The sequence below is a fragment of the Rhinoraja longicauda genome, chromosome 4 (genome assembly GCF_053455715.1).
Source record: "Rhinoraja longicauda isolate Sanriku21f chromosome 4, sRhiLon1.1, whole genome shotgun sequence".
Taxonomy (NCBI): domain Eukaryota; kingdom Metazoa; phylum Chordata; class Chondrichthyes; order Rajiformes; family Arhynchobatidae; genus Rhinoraja; species Rhinoraja longicauda.
Genome location: NC_135956.1, coordinates 79487553 through 79506439, shown reverse-complemented (window position 1 = coordinate 79506439; position 18887 = coordinate 79487553). Strand labels below are relative to the sequence as shown.

Genomic DNA, 18887 nt, shown 5'->3' with positions numbered 1-18887 from the left:
GTGGAAGCAGACACGATAGTTGCATTCAAGAGGCTTTCAGATAGACACATGATTATACGAGGAATGGAAGGATAAGGATCGCGTGCAGGCACGAGGATTAGTTAATGGCATAATGCTCGGCATGGACATTGGGTCAAATAACCTGTTCCTGTTCTATGTTCTGTATTTAATAGTATTTGATGCCTTATTTCTCTTTTTCAGTTCCTCCTGATGTGAATATTTTAATTAGTTCTCTTGAAAATGGCAGTTATGGCAATTGTTTCATGATTAAAAAAAATTGTTATCTAATCTGAGTTTTTTTTAGCAATAAATAGTTTTAATAATATGAGGAAAGCTGTCAACTTGTAGTCCCAATCAAAAGGATTATAGTTCCCCAGTCCTTTTACCCACCCAACCTCTGCATCCAATGCATTCTCTCTCTGACTTCTCTGTTAGCTTCAGCACAAACACACCGACAGTTACATCTTCCCATCCCTTTAAGCCCACTATATTTCCAAGTTGCACGTCTTGGTAGCAGTGTGATACTGCCATGGCATGAGACCATTTCCACGCCAGTTAGCTGTTCTTGTGGATGCAGAGACCACCCTCTGTGACTCCTTGGTTTGCTCATCCCTCTCCATACCCTTTGCTCTGCAACTGCAGGAGGTATATCTGTTTCTACACTTTCTCCCTCACTCCCTGACAACCAGCTTAATGAACACTTGTGCTCTGTGCATGGGCTAACTGGAGCTCACAGTTGCTAGCCATCTAATTCCCTTTCCCATTCCCTTGCTGACCTCTATACCCTCAGCCTCTTCCTCTGCCAGAGTGAGGCCATGTGCAAACTGGAAGAACAGCACCTGGCACAGATGCCCCCCAACTTGCATAAGGTTACATCCTGTATCCCTTGCGTAAGTCATATTTTATGCAAGTTGGAAATGGGAGTGCACGCATAAATTTACTGTCTGAAAGGGAGGCCACGTCGGAGGTCCGATGTGTAGGCCACGTAGGAACATACACGAGAATCGCTGCCTGGCTTGCAGAAATGACCGCATGCGATGGCAGTAGCACACTGCTGCTGTGACATGCAACTCAAATGCTTGCGTAAGTGCGAGTTTGCGTAAATGACCTATCATGCATGTTGGGGAGTGTCTGTCCTTTGCGTGGGTAGTCTCAACCCCACCACATGAATGTTGAATTCTTCAATTTCAGCTAATGTCCATCCCCACCTGTGCACACCTTTTTTTCCCACTCCCATACAATCACACTGATTCCTTCCCCTCCGGTACCTCTTCCATCTGCTTATATTCTTCCCTCCCTCCCTTCCTTTACTCCCTTTTTTTTCTATTTCCCTCCCCTCCTTGTCCCCTTTTATCTACATGCTACCCCTCCCTCTGGTTCTACATTTCACTATCCATCCTCTGTTCTGAACAAATTCCACCATGTGCTCTTTTTTGCATTTTCCACCTCCAGCTTAGGTTATTATCTTCACTTCTTCCCTCAACTGAGTAATCTGCCAATCATCTTCTTGCCTGGATCTACCTTGCTAGCTCTCATCCCACTACTTCCTTTCGTCTCTTTCTACCAGCTATCTCCCTTCTACTCATCTCGGTCTGAACAAATGTCCAGACCCAAAATGTCTTCTGTCCATTTCTCTCCATAGATGCTGCCTGCCTGCTGAGTTCCTCTAGCCTTTAGTTTTTGATCAAAATTCCAGCATCTGCGCTCTCTCGGTCTGCTGTCTCTATGAAATCTAGTTTTTATGTTCATCGGAAAAAAATGCCCAACGCAATCTATTGATATGGCCTTAAATGTTTCAAATGATTCGCGTTTCAATCCTCCACCTTTTGTTTTGTAGTGCTCAACTTTCCTGTTCTGAGAAATTTGCTGCTTCATTTCATTTTTGAATGGCCTAACTGCAAATGTTCTTTTATGTTTTGTATTTGCATCCTCTACATGACAGAGTGAACACCTTAATTAATTAAGTATATCTAATCCTTTAAACGCAATGAAATGAAACCTGAGCCCTAACTGTTTTAAGACCTCAGAGAATTGCAGTGAATTTGCACAATTCATTAATGACTTGGATGAAGGGATTAAAAGTACCATTAGCAAATTTGCAGATGATACAAAGCTGGGTCAGTCTGAAGAAGGGTCTTGACCCGAAACGTCACCCATTCCTTCTCTCCTGAGATGCTGCCTGACCTGCTGAGTTACTCCAGCAATTTGTGAATAAATACCTTCGATTTGTACCAGCATCTGCAGTTATTTTCTTATACAAAGCTGGGTGGTAGTGTGAACTGTGAGGAAGATGCTATGAGGTTGCAGGGTGACTTGGACAGGTTGTGTGAGTGGGCGGATGCATGGCAGATGCAGTTTAATGTGGATAAGTGTGAGGTTATCCACTTTGGTGGTAAGAATAGGAAGGCAGAGTATTATCTGAATGGTGTCAAGTTAGGAAAAGGGGACGTACAACGAGATCTGGGTGTCCTAGTGCATCAGTCACTGAAAGGAAGCATGCAGGTACAGCAGGCAGTGAAGAAAGGCAATGGAATGTTGGCCTTCATAACAAGAGGAGTTGAGTATAGGAGCAAAGAGGTCTTTTTGCAGTTGTACAGGGCCCTAGTGAGACCTGGAGTACTGTGTGCAGTTTTAGTCTCCAAATTTGAGGAAGGATATTCTTGCTATTGAGGGCGTGCAGCGTAGGTTTACCAGGTTAATTCCTGGAATGGCGGGACTGTCATATGTTGAAAAACTGGAGCGACTAGGCTTGTATACACTGGAATTTAGAAGGATGAGAGGGGACCTTATCGAAACGTATAAGGTTATTAAGGGGTTAGACACGTTAGAGGCAGGAAACATGTTCCCAATGTTGGGGGAGTCCAGAACAAGGGGCCACAGTTTAAGAATAAGGGGTAGGCCATTTAGAACGGAGATGAGGAAAATCTTTTTCAGTCAGAGAGTTGTGAATCTGTGGAATTCTCTGCCTCGGAAGGCAGTGGAGGCCAATTCTCTGAATGCATTCAAGAGAGAGCTAGATAGAGCTCTTAAGGATAGCGGAGTTAGGGGGTATGGGGAGAAGGCAGGAACGGGGTACTGATTGAGAATGATCAGCCATGATCACATTGAATGACGGTGCTGGCTCGAAAGGCCGAATGGCCTACTCCTGCACCTGTTGTTTATTGTCTATAATTCCACTGGCCATGTAGCTTTAATGAGGAATGTTGTCCAAAACCAAAAGCACTGTTCCATTTGTCTTTCTAAGCTCTGCAAATGAAGCTTTATTTACTCTTTTCTGACTTGCATTCATGTTGAGATCAAGGTCATCATTCCATTTGTCTTTTTGATTACTTTTTGTACTTAGCAGCAAGCTTTGGTGACTTTCTGTATGTATGGCAAGGAAATACATTTACTGCATAACAGCTGTTAGACTTCCATCACTATAAAATATCTAATTTATCTTCCCTGGTCTGAAGTGGCCAGGCCTGTGTTAACTTGTTGATCTAATTTTGCCCACTTTATACATTCTGCTCTTTTGTAGCTTCCTGTTTCTATCTAACAACATCCTGCTTTCCAAATTGGTATCTGCAAATTTAGCTGAAAAACAAGTGGTTATAAATCCAAATCGTATGATCTGACTCCAAAGACTTCAGAACAGATCCTTGGAGAACACTAATTGTCGCAGATAACCAATGACAGAGTGCATACTTTTTTTTCTGTGGTTCCCAACCATCTATCAATCCATTACATAAGTTTAATTCCAAATCAGTAAATGTTTTGCTGATTTCTGTGGAGCCTCATCATATTCATTTTCTTGGTTCTATTTTGAAAATCTTTGTAAAACCTATGCACTATATGCTGAAACTTTAAAATAGACAAATACAGATGCTCCCCAACTTTTTATGGAGCTGCCGTGGGGCTACAGGAATCTTCTGTTGTGTGGGAACTTCTTTCACGGCCCCATCTTCAACTTGAGAACTGTTTGGATTACATGACTGGAACCCTAATGTAACCCGGGAACAATCTGTATTGAAGTATCTCAGTGAAAATCATTTTAATAACTCTGTTTGTTGAAGTTCAGGAATTTCAATTTGCTGAATCTTTGAAAGCTTCTTGAAGGGGTGGAATTGATTAATTTTAATTACTGTCTTTATTTGGAAACCACCATAGAGCATTGCAGATTTGTAATTTTAAATACAAAACATTGCTGCATGTGGACCTGCTAAAATATTGATTCGTACTATCGACACTGGTTGATCTATGCTATTTCATTTTTTAAATCTCAACAATGACCCAGAATTGCATATCCCCTTGAATGTATCCCAATTTCTACAAAGACTCTTCACAAGAATTAAGAATATAAATAAAAATATGATTTGTGTGGCTCAAGGTCGTTTTCTCACCTGATTTCCTATTTATTTTAAATTTGTTTAGGTCAAAAAAAAGTTAGCCAGCTTAAGATATACCCAATAGCTCTATCTGAGGTGGAGAATTCCAAGCATTTGCAACAACCTCTAAGATAATTTTCTCTCCATCTTATTCTTTATCTGTCGTCCATCTATCCTGCAACAATGCCTTTTCAGTTGTTGATTCTTAAGGGAGGGAATGCTGTCTCTCAGCATCTATAATATCATCTTCCTCAATGAGGTTACCTCTTTTTCTTCAAAGCTCCATGGATAATAGGTTTAATCAACCTGTTCAATCCATTTGGTGGAATTTTCAGTCATAACTCCAAGACTAACATATTGTTCTTTAGGTAGAGTCACATTGTCACACTGCATTCTAAATGTGGTCTTGCTTTAACCCTGCACAATCCCCAAAAGACATAATACATATGTACTTAAACACCCTGAGCTGAAGGTCATGTACTGTTTCCTATTTCACTAGGCTTGTTACAATGCTACAAATTGAGCAGGAACAGTCAAGAATTTTTATAGTCATCCGTAGCAAAACCAAACAATGAAATTCTTGCAATCTCTCAATAGAAAAACAAACATAGTACTCAGTAGACAACTAAGTACTATATAATGAATAACACAAATAAGTTCAATATATAAAAGCAAACAAATTTAAAGATGGAATTCAAACTGTGTCCACCACAGCTGCTTATCGTCCACCTCATCCTCCAGTTCAGAGCGAAAGTCCTTTTTAGCCTTTTTGATGGCCTTATCAATGTCATATTTGGACTACTTGTATGAATCTGCACTGCCAGACTTGAATACTCGAGATCTGGTCCTTGGAAGATTACGGACCTCCTGGTTCATGCAAAGCATTTGCTTGGGGAATACTTGGATAGTTTTCGTGGCAACACATTTCCTCATTAAGTCAGTGAAAGTATTTGTTCAGTTCCGTTGTCGAATGCTTGAACATTGCCCGGGTCTACTGACTCCACGCAATCCCAGATCCGTTCGTCTGCCTCCCCTGACCAGGTCTGTGCAGTCTTCACTACTGGGGCTGCGCTTTTCAGTCGCTGCCTTTACGTAGGAAGGAGCATCGGTAAGTGGTCCGATTTCCCAAAGTGGGGTTAAGGGGTGGAGCGATTGGCATCTCTGGAATAGCAGTGGTCGAAGATGTTTGACCCCTTCGGCCCATGATGTTTGCGCCAACCATGATGCTCATCTAAACTATCTGTCTGCACGAGGTCCATATCCATCCCTTCTATCGCCATCGACACCGACGACTGCAATCCTGCTCCTTCTCGACCTCAGCGCAGCGTTCGATACAGTGGACCACACCATCCTTATTGACCGTCTCCGGTACGCGGTTGGCATTGATGGCACTGCCCTGAGCTGGTTCGCTTCGTACCTCAAAGATAGGAGTTTCGCCATCAACATAGGCAGTTATTCCTCTGCTCCAGCTAGCCTCTCCTGCGGAGTTCCACAAGGCTCCATCCTAGGCCCCATTCTCTTCTCTCTATACATGCTCCCCCTTGGCCAAATCATTCAAAGGCACGGCATTTCTTTCCACTGCTATGCCGATGACACTCAGCTTTACCTCCCCCTGAAACCCAACAACCAGTCAAATTTAAACAGCCTCTTACACTGCCTTGAGGACATAAAATGTTGGATGGCACAGAACTTCCTCCAATTAAATGAGAGCAAGTCTGAGGTCATCCTATTCGCGCGCCCCCCCCCCCCCCCCCCCGACTCCATCAAATCGATAACAGGCAGTCTTGGAAGTCTATCCTGCCTAGTCAAACTGCATGTCAAAAACCTCGGCATGATATTTGACTCTGCATTAAAATTTGATAAGCAAGTCAACGCTGTGGTAAAAGCCAGCTTCTTCCAACTTCGAACCATAGCTAAAATCAAACCTTTCCTCCAATTTGACGACACAGAAAAAATCATTCACGCTTTCACTTCCTCCCGCCTAGACTACTGCAACTCCCTATACACTGGGATCAGCCAATCTTCCCTGTCCCGCCTGCAACTGGTCCAAAACGCCGCAGCGAGACTCCTGACGGGTACCCGTAAAAGGGACCATATCACCCCGATTCTGGCCTCTCTCCACTGGCTCCCTGTACGGTACAGAATCAACTTCAAGCTCCTCCTATTCATGTATAAAGCCCTAAATGGACATTCCCCCCCCCCCCCACATCAAAAATCTTCTAACCCACCTCTCTAACTCCAGGTCCCTCAGGTCGGCCGACTTGGGGCTACTCACTATCCCGCGGTCTAGGCTTAAGCTCAGGGGTGACCGCGCTTTTGCGGTTGCAGCTCCTAGACTGTGGCACAGCATCCCTCTCCCCATCAGAACTGCCCCCTCCATCGACTCCTTTAAGTCCAGGCTCAAAACCTATTTCTACTCCCTAGCGTTTGAGGCTCATTGAGGAGGCGCTGTGAACTGTTTGCGTGCTACTGTATGTTTCATTTGTTTCCTTAGTACCTAATCAGATGTACAGCACTTTGGTCAACGTGGGTTGTTTTTAAATGTACTATACAAATAAAATTGACTTGACTTGACTTCTATGCACACCTATGTGCTTATCTAAATACTTGCATGTTGCTATCGTATCTACTTTAACCACTTTCACAGGCCACACATTCCATACACGTACCACCGTTTGTGTAAAAAAAAAAGTGCTTCGTAAATTTCCTTTAAACTTTCCCTCCCTCAACTTGAGTCAATGCCCTTCAGTATTTCTCATTTTCATCCTGGAAAAAAAAACTTTGACATCTATCCCATCTTGGCCTTTCATAACATATACTTTATATACTTACTGTATAAGGGCCGAATGGCCTACGACTCCATCTATTTTCTATGTTTCTATTAGGTTGCCCCTTCCCTGCCTATGCTCGAACAAAGACAATCCAAGTTTGTCCAACCTTTCCTTAAAGCTAATACCCTCCAATCGAGCAACATCCCAGTGAACCCCTTCTGCACCCTCTCTAAAGTTTCTACATACTTCCTGTATCGCAGCATCCAGAACTATACACAATCCTCCAACGTTTTATACAGCTGCGACATGACTTGACAACTTTTATACTCCACATCCTGAAACTCTTAAACTCAAAACTCAGGACTCATTTTCCAGAATTGACACTTGTTCAAATTGCATAGAAAACACATTTTTTCCACTATTCTCGGTTACCGCAGGAAATGATGGCTGGATGGTTTTTAACCATCATTTTCCCCTAATTTTGTCACTAAACTTATTTTTTATGGTTTCGTGGAGCTGCTCTTAAAGCTTTATTTTTAACTAGTATTTTAAAATGAGTCATCTTATTTACTATATCAGTCATTTTAATTTTACCCAACATGTTTTCTGCAGCGGTAACATTTGTCCAGGATAGTAACTTAAGGGAGGGAACGCTGCGTCTCTGCATATACAGTGACTTCCCCTTAGGTTGGAGCTCTGGTGCTGTGGTTTCTGAGGTGACCGTTGAGGTCAATGCAGGGAATCTGATTACAAATACACGAGATAGCTACTCTTTATCGTCACGAGGCTGCCAATTGATAAGAATTTAAGAGAAATATTTCTTCATTCTTACATTGTGATGGATTGCATAACATAATGTTTGTATTAGACTGTTATCAAATCATTTGGAAATACACAGACTGCATCTCTTGGAGACATAAGAGACTGGAGATGCTGGAATCTTCAGCAAAAATCAAACTGCTGGAGGAATTTAGTGGGTCAGACAGCATTAGTTTAGTTTCATGTGTAACGAGGTACAGTGAAAAGCTTTTGTTACGTGCCAACCAGTTAGTGGAAAGACAATACATGAATACAATCAAGCCATGCACAGTGTACAGATACATGATAACGTTTAGTGCAAGATAAAGTCCAGTAAAGTCCGATTAAAGATAGCCTGAAGGTCTCCAATGAGGTAGATGGGGGCTCAGGACTGCTCTCTCGTGGTTGGTAGGATGGTTCAGTTGCTTGATCCATCTATGGAAGTAAATAGGCAGGCGATGTTTCAGGTCAGGACCCTTCTTCAGACTGATTGCCTGTTATTGTAGGACCTCCAACAATCTTTAATAACTGAGAACTATGTAAGCATATGCAAAGTAAGCATATGCAAAAATTTCCATGATCATCTTTGGACTTGGGTCCTGACCTAAAACGGAATCCATGATCTCCAGAGATGCTAACAGGTCCACTGAGTTACTCCAGCACTATTTTTTCTGTACACTTGCATCTGCAGTTCTATGTGTTTACTTTTAAGATATCTTCCCTTTCCCTTAATTGTGACTCCAGTATCATGGTTGACCGGGGCTCTCAAACGCACATCCTCTATGTTCTGTGTTTCAACCACAACACCCTTCCTCCTGGTCACAAAAAGATTTCCCATGGTTTCCGCCTTCTACTCCAACAGTCTCCTCATTCAACAGATCATCCTCCATAATTTCCATTTCCTTCAATGGGATTCCACCACCAGATCCAAATCCCATGCCCTCCATTTTCAGCATTCCCATAGTTATGGGAGAGGCAACATCTGCCTATTATCTCTTCACTTCCTGCCATCCATGAACCCTTCAGATGAGGCAGCAGTAGAGGCGTACTTTTATTCCACTGCATGGAATTCATTGCTCACAGTGTGGTCTTTTAGAGAAATTAAACGCTGATTGGATAATCATATTGTGTGTGGAAGGATGCGATCCAGTCATTTATCACTTTAATTATCCGCCCCACTCTCATTCTTTTTCTTCTGTAGTTGTGCTCCTGCATTGTTCCACTGATACCCAATGTAAACTTGAGCACCACCAATTCGCTTCAGTCTGGGGATATTGCAGTATAAGAAAATAACTGCAGATGCTGGTACAAATCGATTTATTCACAAAATGCTGGAGTAACTCAGCAGGTCAGGCAGCATCTCGGGAGAGAAGGAATGGGTGACGTTTCGGGTCGAGACCCTTCTTCAGACCCTTCTTCTGAAGAAGGGTCTCGACCCGAAATGTCACCCATTCCTTCTCTCCCGAGATGCTGCCTGACCTGCTGAGTTACTCCAGCATTTTGTGAATAAATGGGGATATTGCAGTGCTTGGATCTTAATATTGAATTTAGCTGTTTCAGATAATCATCCACAGATGTAGCTGTGCTTATGTTTCAATTTGTTTCTTTTCCCCCACCCTTCTGTGTCTAACCATCATTTTTTAAAGCATTTGCTTTATTAACAACCATGGTCTGCATCTTATCCCTCTTTTCTCCAGCCTTCTGTTCGCTGCAACTTAAAACACATTTGTTTTCTGACTTCCAGTTCTGCTGAATGCGTTGAATTAAAACATTAATTAAGTTATTCATGACCTGCTGGGTTTTTGTTTTTTTATTGGGGGGGGGGGGGGTTGTTCCTGCATTTGCAAATTTTTGCTCTAAATGCATTATTCCACCTATTACCTAACCAATACATTTGCACAGTTTTTTTTTGTTGCTTTTTCAATAAAATCTTATACTTCTCTATTTAAACATTAACTGACTTGCATGGACATTTGGTTGTAAATTGCATTTTATCCAACACGTATTGCTTTTCTCCAAGTTGAACCCTAATATATGCTCATTGGTGTCATCATGTGTTCTTCCTGGACGTTTGTGTCCGATGGACATCTGGACACCCATTCAATTCACGGAATTGGAAAATAGGAACTCGCACCATTTCTGTTAAGTTCATCATTGCCTACATTCTGCCAGTCTGCAGGTTACTTATTTTATTTCTATTCTTTTAGTTAGATTGCCTTTATTCAATGTCTCTTTATTTATGTAACACATCTAAAATTCTTTTTTCTAAAGCTATCTAAAAATCTGTGTAAGGAATAATTACACTTCATTTTATGTAGAAATTGCACTTCAAAGCTGCATGATAGATATAAAGCCTATTTGTAACATTGCCAGGAAAAGCATCAGATCAATGCATGCTCTTTGTACATAGATTTGTGGTTTTTGTAGCAATAAAAATATAAAATAGCTCGCACAGCTTGCCTTTTGATTTCTCTGTTAATTAATTCTTTATTTCTGAACTCAATGCAGAGAAACCAAACACAATGTCTTTGTCCACAGTAATCAATCTTAATATGATCATCCTCTCCTTTTACTTCTTTCTTACTTATGAATATTTATGTGAGAAAATATTTGGATCTAATTTTTGACCTCGGTAAAAATTTGCCACCCTTTTGCATTCAATGATTCTTTTACAATGGTTCTTTTTATTATCATGTTTACCAAGGTACAGTGAAATACTTTTTTTGTTTTCAGATCAGTGAGATAATTCACATACGCAAGTACCTTACCAGACTAAGTACCGTAAGCATAGAAACAGCCGACTGAGTCCATATGCAAGAGTGTCAGGTTTTGGCACCATTTACCATTTACAAAGACCCAGCTGCAGCTGGCCTTAAAAGCCCATTGCAGCTACCGCCTCCATCCGGATTGCCAGAGAACTGTCATCTCTCTTTCGCCTGGCCTTCGGCCTTGGTGCCCCAGGGAACGCTTCCTGATGGTGACCTTAATGGCGCAGAAGGTAATACCCCCGGGTATCTTTACTGGCCCTTTGTCCAGTGTCCGCCGCCGTCACCAACTCCCTTCACCTTCTGGTTTCTGTTCTTCGGAGGTGAGCAGGAGACGAACCTCAGATGAGGCTCCCACTCAAGATGGGTTTCCGGGTTCTGTGGCGAGTGAGCCAGGCCTGTGGTGATCTCTGGTTCACTGAGTCAACTTGACCTTTACATATAAACAGTAAAACCCACTCATCATTTTTTCTTAATTTCTATCTTGTACTCAAGTCTCTCTATACCATTAAATTGCAGTGTTGCATGACTGCTTTTAAACCATATTCCTGTGTAAAGATTAACTCCTTCCATCAGTTTAAATCCTCTATCACATTTTCTCGTACTATTCCCTGTATATTTTTGTGCAAACGTTTGTAACTCGATTCAGATTAAATACTCAAATCATTTTTTTCTGTCCCAAAGATCTTCAATTTCAATATTTCTAGATGAATGCACCATAACCAGTTTTTCTGTCCTGATGCTAATGCTTATGCCAGGACTTGACTCTGTACATCGACTCCAAAGTAGCACAGTGCAACCGTATCATTTCATTCATGGTATTAGATCTGATGGTCACTTGTGAATTTGAATTTCTTCTCTGAAAGCATATTGCTGTTTGCCAAATATATACAAATGACGTTGCTATCTCCATTTTAAACAATTCTATTTGCAGAACCTATTTGGCCCGTTGACAAGAATAGAAATAACATTCAGAATCTGCTGAAGGTTATCTATTCAAATAGTCCCTTCATGAACTCTTGAATAAATACATCTTAAGTACCTACATTTTCAGAATTTTACGGCAACTGTTGCATCTACTGCACTAATGTAGCAGCAGATCTTTGGCTGATCAATGATACTTGTATAGCTGCGGCACTAGTGGCCCATCTTCATTTCAGACCTCTCTGTGGAGTTTGTATATTTTCCGCACGCCTGCCCAGGTTTCCTCCTTCTTCTTCTTGCGTTTGAGGCAGCAGAAATTATGTCTCGTCCTCCGGGCGCTGTAGACAAAAATGGCAATCCCGTGGGTGTCGCTCCCGGTGTAGGCGGCCGGGGTATAACCAGGGATCTTCAGATGGGAGCTGTCACTTTTGTGAGTCTCTTGGAGCAGGATTGCAGTGACTTTGTGGGTCTGTAGCAGATGTTCAATAATGGTGGACTTGGCCTTGGTGAGGCCTTCCGCATTCAGCTGTAGCAGGGGATGCCATCCGGTTCGACATCCATAAGTGCCCGCCCTAAGAAGCTGTTGTTGTTTGTTCGTTGTTGTTTCTGCTTCTGCTGCCTCTGTTTGTTGTCGTTCACCTGACCGAGGTCAGTTGGTAGGGCTCACCACGAGGAGGTCTACAACATGAGCCCCCCACCAGGTTTCCTTCAGGTCATAGTCATATAGCACAGAAACATGCCTTGGGGCCCAACTTGTCCATGCTGACCAAGATGCCCCATACTATTTGCCTGTGGTTGGCCCTTATCCCTCTAAGCCTTTCTGCTCTGACTTCCTCCCACATTCCAATGATAGTGGATAGGTACGTCAATAGGCCATCATAAAATTGCCCCTAGTATGAAGTGGATATGGGGAGAATAAAATTGGATTAGTGTAAATGAGTGCTTGGTGGTCAGTATGAACTTGGTGGGTTGAAGAATCTGTTTTAATGCTATATGCAGGTCGTATTTTTTAAAGGCACCTTAATTACTTTTAATGGAATCTTTGCTGTTGGCAGTAATTTCATTTTTTCCCCGAATTAAACCCATTTCTACAGACAAAAAGGGATTTGGCTTGCTTAATGTTTTTCTTTATATTTTTCCCCCAGCGCATACTTTCTTTAAAAACGCTGCAAATTATTCTTCTTGACAGCAAGCAGAACAAATAAATATCCAAAAGGATTATATATGGTTAAGTCTGTTTTCTGAAATGCATCAATTTTATCAATGAACAAGCACGCCATAAAGACTTGCTTTTCTATTAATATGATTTGCCATCACCAAAATGAGAAAAGGTGGTGCAAATTTAGTGTTGCTGACCACAAATCTTTGTGTAAGAAGGAACTGCCGATGCTGATTTACACCAAAGATAGACACAAAATACTGGAGTAAGTCATAGGGACAGGCAGCATCTCTGGAAAGAAGGAATGGGTGATGTTTCGATTAAGACCGTTCCTCAGAAGGGAAATGTCACCTATTCTTTCCAGAGATGCTGCCTGTCCTGCTGAGTTACTCAAATCTTTATGTTAAGCTAATTGTAGTTTGGCAATTTGTGCTGCTGTTTCACATCTCCAAGGGTCTGGGTATGATCCTGACCTTGGCTGCTGTCTGTGTGGAGTTTGCATGCTCTCCTCATGATTGTTTCATTTTTCTGTCTTCTCTCGATTCCTCCCACCTCCCCAAGATGTCCAGATAAATGCTATCGAGTTTCTAACATGAAAACAGGCTCTTTGGTTGAACGCGTCTGTGCTGACAGATGCCTTCCCAAGCTAGTCCCTTTAGCCTGCATTTGGCCCATATCCCTCTAAACCTTTACTGTGCATGTACTTGTCTAAATTTATTTTTAAGATTGTAATTGTATCCATCTCTGCAGCTTTCTCTGGGAGCTTGTTCCATATATCCACAGCACTCTGTATAGAAATTTTCATCTTCTTGCCCATATTAAATCTTTCCTCTCACCTTAAATTTGTGCCTTCTAGTTTTATACTTCCCTATCCTGGGGGAAAAAAAAGATTGTGACCATTCACCTTTTATGTGCATCTCATGATTTTATGTACCATGATAGACGTTGGGAGGTCGTGTTGCAGTTGTATAAGACGTTGGTGAGGCAATATTTAGGGTATTGTGTTCAGTTCTGGGCACCATTACTGGAAAGTAAAGAAAGATGTCAAGCTGGAAAGGGTACAAAGAAGATTTAGGGGATATTGCCAGGACTAGAGGGTCTGAGCATGAGCAAAAGGGAGAGGTTGAGTAGGCTGGGACTCTATTCCCTGAAACGCAGGAGAATGAGGGGTGATCTTATAGAGGTATATAAAATCATGAGAGGAATAGAGTAGGCGAATCAAGAACCAGAGGACATAAGTTTCAGGTGAAGGGGAAAAGATTTAATAGGAATCTGAGGGGTAACATTTTCACACAAAGGGTGGTGGGTGTATGGAACAAGCTGTCAGAGGAGGTAGTTGAGGCTGGGACTAGCCAACATTTAAGGAGCAGTTAGACAGGTACATGGTTAGGACAGGTTTGGAGGGACTAGTGTAGCTGGGCCAAGCTGGGACTTGCCTGTGTGGGCAAGTTGGGCCGAAGGGCCTGTTTTCACACAATATCACTCTTTGACCCTTTATCAAGTCATTACTCAAACTCCTCTGCTCCAGGGAAAGGAGATCCAGTTTATCTATTCTTTCCTTATAACAGCCTTGAGAATCTTTTCTATGTCATTTCCAGCTTAATCCTTGATATCTTTCCTATTGCTGGGCAACAAAAGTGTACAAAGTAATCCAAGTCCGATGGCAAAAGTTAAAAAAAATCAAAGTAAAATAAAAATCAATATTCTGAATTGTTTTGCTGCATTGTTTAAGCAGAATGCATGAAAATGTAAATTCTGCATGGTTCACATGTATTGCTAACTGATTTATTTTAATCCCCTGCTCACATTCCAAACCTGTATTTTGTTACGAGTGACCAAATTTTCTACTTAATAGAAAATTTGTTAGATGGCAAGAATGTATTACATTGACATGGATGTGCTCAAGTGACTCGAGTTCTGTTCAGATCAGGACATTTTTTCCATGTTTGCAGATGGATTGTGGACATGGAAGGCGCTCCTGGCACATTATATGAAGGGGAGAAATTTCAGCTTCTCTTCAAGTTCAGCAGTCGTTATCCTTTTGATTCACCTCAGGTAATGCTGATGTAAAGACAGAACTAGATGACTGTAAATGTATTTCTGTAAGTGTATTTTAACTATTTACTGGGGTGCTGGTAAACTTAATATAAATTTTCAGTTGGTTTTACTGCGTATAATTCAACTGTCTGGAATTAAGCACGTTAGATATCTGAACAAAATCTGGTTATGAGAAAATTAGATCAGAAGCTGTGCTGAATAATATTTCTGAATGCTTTGGAGATAGAAGTTCATGTATTCAGGCTGATGCTTGTGTAGTGTTGAACATGTGCTGTATTGTATGAAGTATCATGATTCAATGAGAAGCTAAACATCAATCCTGGCTGCACCAATAAATGGGCACAAAAGATCCTTTGGCCCTATTTTGAATTGCACTGGAGTTTTTCCAAGTCAATATTTTCATGGTCAATATTTATTCCTCTGAATAATTGTAAAACATATTACCTGGACATTCTCACATTACTGTTGTAGCTTGGTGAATGCAAATTGGTTTCTGAATTTCTTGAATATCATCACTGGCAAACTTATATCGAAAAATATTTCATCAACTATTTTGTAAAGCTTTTAAAAGTGATCTGCAAGGAAATGATTAATGTTCTATAAATGTGCAGTGTCTGTCTTTATGTGCCTTTTTGGTGTCTGAGATTGAATAAATCTACACAACCGAGGTATTTTGGTTGTCTCAATAAGTACATATGTTTTCTTAAGTATTAGTTTTTAAACTTAATTGTCAGATTTATCATTATTAATCTAATGAAAAATGCAGTTTACATGAACACTAATTTAAAGCATTTGAGATTTAATTAGGAACTGGAATCAGCGGCATAATCTGTTTCAAATGAGTACGTTTTTGGAAATTATGAGGCAACTCCAGGTGCTCCTCAACTTACGATGGGGTTACGTTTCGAGAAACCCATCGGAAACCGAAAATATAGTAAGCCGAAATGCATTGAATGCACGTGATCATGTGGCCGGAAGCGAACTGCAGTTTGCTGTGGGTCGCTGCTGTTTGCTCCATCGCAAAGTTGAAATATCGTAAGTTTAAGCATCGGAAATTGAGGAGCACCAACCGTTGTATTCTTGTGTTTCAGTATTTCAGGGTCCAGGTGGAGTGCCAGAAAATAAAATGTTACATATTCCAGCTGACATTGGCACATTGTAAGCAATCTGCCCAACATTGTTCTCGTGCCTTTATTTTCGAGTTCAGAATACTTTTGAGTACAGTAGATTTATGTCTTGGTGGATAGTACTTGTGTATAATATATAAGCAAGTTCAGAATTTTTTTAAAAGATGGATCGTGTTCCAAAAGGCTGGACAATCTGGGTGGTTTTTTTTCTCTCTTTTGCCCCAATTTAAAAATCATGTGGATCAGTCGTTATTAATGTTTTGTATATTTTGTTGCAGTCTGCAAAAGGCATATCTTATAGACAATAGGCGCAGGAGTAGGCCATTTGGCCCTTTGAGCCAGCTCTGCCATTCAATGTGATCATGGCTGATCATTCACAATTAGTACCCCATTCTTGCCCTCTCCCCATACCCTCTGACTCCGCTATCATTAAGAGCTCTATCTAACTCTCTCTTGAAAGCATCCAGAGAAGTGGCCTCCACTGCTGGACCCCCTGCAGTTTGCATATAGGGCCAATAGATCGGTGGACGACGCAGTCAATCTAGGCCTGCACTTCATCCTCCAGCACCTAGACTGCAAGGGGACCTATGCCAGGATTCTGTTAGTGGACTTTAGCTCTGCTTTTAACACCATTGTGCCAGATCTACTACACTACAAACTCTCCCAGCTGACTGTGCCTGAACCCCTCTGTCAGTGGATCATCAACTTCCTGACAGACAGGAAGCAGCATGTGAGGCTGGGAAAGCACATCTCGGACCCACAGGCCCTCAGCATAGGAATACTGCAAGGCTGCGTATTCTCCCCTCTCCTTTACTCTCTCTACACCAACGACTGCACCTCCACAGACTCCTCTGTCAAGATCCTCAAGTTTGCGGATGACATTACCCCGATTGGACTGATCCAGGATGGGGAGGAATCTGCCTACAGGGGGGAAGTGACACAGCTGGCGTCCTGGTGCCATGGCAACAACCTGGAGCTCAATGCTCTTAAGACAGTGGAACTAATTGTAGACTTTCGAAGAGATCCCCCTCCCCACTCACCATCAACAACACCATAGTCACATCTGTGGAGTCATTTAAGTTCCTTGGAACCATCATCTCCAGGGACTTTAAATGCGGGGCCACCATCAACTCCACAGTCAGAAAGGCCCAACAGAGGATGTACTTCCTGCGCAACTGAAGAAACACAATTTGCCACAGGCAATGATGGTCCAATTCTGTACTACTATCATTGAGTCCATCCTCACCTTCTCCATCATGGTCTGGTTTGGCTCAGCCACCAAGCACGACATCCGGAGGCTGCAACAGATCGTTCACACAGCTGAGAAGGTTGTTGGCTGCAACCTTCCCCCCATTGACGAACTGTACACTGCAAGGGCCAGGAAGCGAGCGGGCAAGATCACCTCTCACCCTGGCCACAAACTCTTCGAAGCACTTCCCTCTGGAAGGCGACTCCGGACTGTCAAAGCAGCCACAGCCAGACATAAAAACAGCTTTTTCCCATGAGTGATAGTTCTACTCAATAACCAAAGTCTGTAGTCTCCTTTTTGCTCTGGTTTATTTTCACCCACATGTTTAGACCGTAATGTGGTTATGTTTTATTCTTAATTGTTAACTGTATGTTTGTGTTGTCATTTGTGAGCGGAGCACCAAGGCACATTCCTTGTATATGCATACTTGGCTAATAAACTTATTCATTCATTCACTGCCTTTCTGAGGCAGAGAATTCCACAGATTCACAACTCTGCGTGAAAAAGTTTTTCCTCATCGCTGTTCTAAATGGCCTACCCCTTATTCTTAAACTGTCGTTCCTGGTTCTAGACTCCCCCAACATTGGGAACATGTTTCCTGCCTCTAGTGTGTCCAATCCCTTAATAATCTTATATATTTCAATAAAATCCCCTCTAACAAGGGGCCACTAGATCAATAGTGTATGAATCCAGATTGATAATGTAAGAAACTAACTGCAGATGCTGGACAGAGGAACTATCTAAAGTTGGAGAAGTCAATGTTCATACCGCTGGGCTGCAAGCTGCCAAAGTGAAATATGAGGTGCTGTATAATAGTGAGGCCCACTGGAAATTGGAACAGCACCTCATATTTCGCTTGGGCAGCTTGCAGCCCAGCGGTATGAACATTGACTTCTCCAACTTTAGATAGTTCCTCTGTCCCTCTCTTCCCCCCCCCCCCTTTCCAGTTCTCCCTCTTCCTGTCTCCACCTATATCCTTCCTTTGTCCCGCCCCCCTGACATCAGTCTGAAGATGGGTCTCGACCTGAAACGTCAGCCATTCCTTCTCTCCTGAGATGCTGCCTGGCCTGCTGAGTTACTCCAGCATTTTGTGAATGAATCTAGATTGATAGTCATTTTCAATAGGCAAACAGCAAATTTGTGTTTAAGGCTCATTGAATACAAGAGGAAAAAGTTAAGACTGAAGGCTAATGTTTTCAGGATAGTTTATCCATGCAGATGTATAATTTGGTGTATACTTTCATCACAATCAAAATTCCAGTAGAGTTTCATTCGAGCTAATAATAGTAAACAAAACTTGGAAATGCTCAATATTTGCAATCACTTTCAAAAGATATTTGATTTCATTTATTTCCATCTTACATAATCATACCTTTTTCCATTATATTTGTTGATAAATAAACGTCTTGACTGAATTAAATTTTGGTGCCTTTGCCAAGATATTTTAATTATCAAGAATTAACTTCTTGATCTCATAACCCATCAGGTTTTGGACCAGTTATATATTAGTTGATGTTATTAAATGCTCCCTGCTGTTCTAATTGTGAACAATTTTGTTATTCCAAATTCCAGAACTCAATTCCAGATCTCCAATCTTTAAATCCACTAATTTTAGTGAGATGAAAAGGAGTCAAAATTGTAAATTAAAATCAAAAACTAGCAGGTAAAT

General features: G+C 41.6%; 1 protein-coding gene across 1 annotated transcript in view; it reads left to right on the top strand.

Moving 5' to 3' along the window:
• ube2wb (ubiquitin conjugating enzyme E2 Wb) overlaps positions 1-18887 on the top strand; it is a 65944-nt gene that overhangs the window by 7005 nt on the left and 40052 nt on the right. The window contains exon 3 of the mRNA XM_078398167.1: positions 14737-14839. Coding sequence (XP_078254293.1) covers positions 14737-14839 — 103 coding nt within the window. The remainder of the gene's footprint in view (positions 1-14736; positions 14840-18887) is intronic.